The 4,452-nt window shown below is 55.2% G+C and overlaps 1 protein-coding gene across 1 annotated transcript in view; it reads left to right on the forward strand.

Moving 5' to 3' along the window:
- The window catches only part of MINDY4 (MINDY lysine 48 deubiquitinase 4), a 154,470-nt gene extending 151,373 nt beyond the window's left edge, over positions 1-3,097 (forward strand). The window contains exon 18 of the mRNA XM_013004666.2: positions 2,700-3,097. Within this exon, the coding sequence (XP_012860120.2) occupies positions 2,700-2,748 (49 nt within the window). The 3' untranslated portion in view covers positions 2,749-3,097. The remainder of the gene's footprint in view (positions 1-2,699) is intronic.
- Positions 3,098-4,452: the final 1,355 nt, after the last annotated feature.

Here is a 4,452-nt window from a genome sequence, read left to right on the forward strand (position 1 = left end):
CAGTTGGGCCTTCTCGGTGAGCATTTGTGACCAGCAGGAAGGACCCCAGGGACCAGACGGCTGGTGGGGGGAGGAGGGGGTTGTGACGCGCTGCCGCGGTCTTTCATGCAGGAAGGAAACGGTTGGTTGGTGTCACTGAAATTACCAAGGGACACCGAGGCGAGCAAGCAGGGCAGGTTTGGAAGGTCAAGGCCCCTGGGTTTCCAAAAAGAACTGGCACATGCGTTTCAGCACTCGATGCTGCGGGTATTAATGAAAAGACGCAACTCAAGCTCATCTCAGGATCAAATAGAAACCCCTTGAGGTGCCCGCTGGGCCGCACATAACATCAGCAGTGGGCTGTGTCCCACGCCCAGGCCGCGGCCCACTTTACATTCCCACGCTCTCCCCGGTGGGCTGGGAGGTGCGCGGAGGAGAACGCAGCGTCTCTGTCGCCGGGGGCAGACAGCTTGTCTCCCCCTCATAGCAGTCCGTGTAGGGCAGAAGGACACGGCGCCATCCTCTCAGTCTTCACCGTGTGAAGGCCACTGTGGCAGCCCCTCTCACCCTCCACGCCGACCCTCTGCTTCGCCATGCAAGACGCCCCTCTCCGTGGACTGGTCCCCTCCTGATAGCGTGCCCAACAGACTGCTTGAGGCAGTCTGGCCAACCGCCCTTCCAAGAGCATGCATTGTGGTTGCTCTTCCGACCCAGGCTTGTCCGTTCTCCTGGCAGTTCCACGGTCACGCTCAGCCTTCTTCGCCAGCCCCATGATTCCAGCGCAGCCGGCCTTCTGCTCCCAAACGGGCTGTGTGCAAATCGCGCGCCCTACACGAATCCATCCCATGGCGGCCAGAAAGCTGGGGCTGACCGCTGGGATTTCTTTCCCCACCAGGGACAGGAAGCCTTTCAGCTTCTTCAAAGCAGGATGGGATGGGTACCTTACGGTGCAGCAAGGGGCATGCGCTTTGTGTAGATTACCGGGAAGTTCTCTGTAACCAAGAAGCGAGTGAGACCGTTGCAAGAGCCGGATGAGTCTAGCCGGCTCTGGAAAGATGTTCCATTCAACCCGACAGAGGCCGACGCAAAGCAGCCACTGCAGCGCGCAGGCGTGAAGAAAGGCAAGGGGCGGGGCCCGGGGATAGGAGGAGCCGGAGAGCGGCTGTTTCCTGCGCCCGCAGGAAGTATTAACAATATTCTGTCGCTGCATCAGCTTGGTGTGGCCGGGCATCTGGTTGGAAGTGCAAACAAACCATCGCTCTTTGGGAGAGCTGGTCCACCCCTCTCTTAGGGCAGTGGTTCCCGACTCAGGCTACGGAACTCTTCAGTGGCAGATCCAATCCTGACGGCAGGCCTGAGGAAAGCCTCCAGTGTTTGAAACCCAGATGCCCACTCCCTTTCCAAACCTCACACTTAGAAACAACCCCACCGACTCACGGCCACCCAGTCGATTCTGACTCCGGGCCACTATCTAGGACAGGTTAACGCTGCCCCTGTGGGTTTCCAAGACTGCACCTCTTGGAAAACCTCGTCTTTCTCCTAGAGACCGGCTGGCAGTTTAGAACTGCTGACCTTGCTTGGGACAGCCCAATGCATAACCACCTCTACTCCCCAAGGCTCCCACACTTGGGAAAGCCTTTATAAAACCCAGCTTCAAACCCTGCTCTCTAGTACTGCTTTTGAGATGTAGAACATCCGTTTCCCACCTCATAGACAATTAGAGAGTAAATGTTTAATAGACCCCAAATCAGATTCTGCACAATCACTCCATCTACTGCAAATATTGAGTCCTCTGAATGGTTTTAGAATGTTAGTGCCACATACGAAAATGTTAGGGCGATCCATGATCTGGCCTACAGTAACTCTGGAGTGAACTAAGCTGTACCCAACCCTGGGCTGGAGTCCCTGGGGGTGTTGGGTGGGGGGAGGGTGCAAACCATTCAGGCATGGGGCCACTAAATGAAAAGTCTGAGGCTTATCCACCCAGAGGTGCCTCAGGGGAAAGGCCTGGCAATCTACTTCTGGGGGAACAACAAAAATAAACAGCCATTGAAGCCCCTGGAGCACAGCTCTACTCTGACACACGTGGCGTCTCCCTGAGTGGGGCGGACTTCAGGGCGACTGTTCTCGTTTTGTTTTGAGATCCTGGTCTACCGTTTTCAGATGCTCAGGGCTTCTTAAGATTCTGTTTAAAATATGCAAATCTGTCCCATCACGGGCTCAGTGCTTAAGACCCTTCAGGGGTTTCCCGTGTAGCTCAGAGTAGAGCTCCAAATCCCTACAAGGTCCACGAAGGAAGCCCCGTGTGGCACCACTCCTGCCAGGTACCTGCCCTCTCGGGCTCCAGCCACACTGGGCTTCCTTCTAAACCCTGGGCATTCCGGGATCCTCCACAGCCGGGATGGACCCAGGTGTGCTCAGAGCGCTCACATGGCAGGAGGCCTAGCAGTGCCCTGCCAAATACAGAACAGGTTCTTGAGAAACTCAAAGGGACCACCTGTCACTCCCATTGCCTGCATTGCTTCCCTGGGTGGGTGTTGCCCGCTTCCTCGGGGACAGGTGTGTGACATGGATGCATGTTCAGGGTAAGGTGGGGAGGATGGAGTCAGCACTGCCAGTCAGCAGGGCAGGGGCTGCAGGTCAGCGAGGGCAGGGCACAGGTTCTCCGCTCGGCCCTGGGCTCGAGAGTTCACTTGAGCTTCTTCTTCTTCTGCCCGTAGGTGGACGGGGGCCTCAGTGAGCTGGAATGGCTCAGAGCCTATTCTGTGACCCTTCAGTGTGGGTGCACCCCAGGATTGCCACTGCTCACCTCTGGGGGTGACGGCTGGATGGCAGCCCTCAGGGACGCACCTCTGAAAAGAGTGTCATCGCACTAGGACGTGGACCAGTTCTGCTGCAGTGTGCCCGGAGCCTCCTGTCCTTCTGTGAAGGGCTGCCCAGGACCGGACGAGGAAGCCTGGTGTGTGTCACTGCCAAAGGAAGCAAGGAGCATCGAGGGTCTTTGCTGCCTTCTGCTTGGATTTTTCCCGGGTTCCTCACCACCCATCCTCTCTGCCCAGGGGACCCAGACCCTCCTTATTCTGCTTACTGCCTTTCTATAAAGCACGAGTGAAACTTAGACCCAGGAATGAGTCTCGTCTGCTGTGTTGCTTCGAAGGGAACCCACGGTCTGTGCACTGGGGACAGGTGGAGGGACCCCCATAGACCAGGTGATTTGTGGGCTCAGATGTCACCAAGCACAGGTTCCTGTAGGCAAGTGATGTCCTCTCATCCAGCCCTGGCCACCTGTCAAAGTTAAAGGCTCCTCCTGTCTTCTCCTCGGTCCGTACTGGGTGTTAGGCACCCGTGTGCCTGAGCAGTGATGGCCAGGAGCAAGCCAGGCTCTTGGCAGCCATGGGTCACTTGTGCAGCCCTGTGAGGGTTGTCAGCTAGAGCTGACCAGGGTGTGTGTGGAGGTAGTCTTCCAGGAGGGGGGCCTCTTAGCTAAGAGACAATAAGAGGGGAAGGGCAGAGGGATCCGGTGTTGTTCTTCCATGGGGCATGGGGTAAGAGAACTCACTCCACGGGTGGGTGAACCCTATCTGTGGAGACCCTGCCTTTCTCAGCAAGGGTGGGCTAGGCTGTGATGGGGAAGGACTCTAGCCCCACTTGAGGAGGGAACATTAAACAGTCTCAACCTCATTCATGTCATCCGTTTATATCCTACCAATTTTGCAAAGGAACCTGAGAGAATGTAGCAGCACAAGTTTCCCACTGAAACATGGGTCAAGGGATGAGAGCGAGAGCGAGATAAAGCTCAGGTTACCTGTACTACCTGCAACAGCCAAAGGGAGAATACAACCGTCCCCCAAACAGTCATCAACAGACGGGTAAGCAAATTGTGGGGTAGTATTACTCTGCCATCCAAAGGAAGGTGGAACGGATTCATGCCACCACATGGGTGACACTCTAGAATATGATGCAGACTGAAAGAAGCCAGCCACAAAAGGTCTCACGCCGTCTGATGCCTCGGAGGTGAACTGTCTAGAATAGACACAGTCGACCGTACGATTGTCTAACTCAAACAGGCCAGTACGATTGTCCAGGTTCTCTGTTACCAAGCATTTCATTTTATTTATTTCTGACCACTTCCGATTTTCCTAGATTCATACTCAGCAAATCCCATGTTCCAATTACGATGAGTGTTTGTAGCTCTTTCCGCCCCTTTTGCGCCACATCAGCAAGGGAGGGGCCAAGAAACTTTCCTCTGTTCATGCCAGTGAGATTAATTTTACATCGAGAAGGCAGCTCTTGTCGGGTCCTATCCGAGCGCTTTCCAACAGGGGCCCATCGTTCTACACTGTGTCAGACAATGGGCCACTGCGATTCCTGTGGTTTTCACTGGCTAATAATTTTAGGGGGCCCATCGTTCTACACTGTACCAGACAATGGGCCACTGCGATTCCTGTGGTTTCCACTGGCTAATAATTTTAG

Source organism: Echinops telfairi, unplaced genomic scaffold (assembly GCF_000313985.2).
Source record: "Echinops telfairi isolate 266 unplaced genomic scaffold, ASM31398v2 ScPeMD7_23;HRSCAF=83, whole genome shotgun sequence".
Lineage (NCBI taxonomy): Eukaryota > Metazoa > Chordata > Mammalia > Afrosoricida > Tenrecidae > Echinops > Echinops telfairi.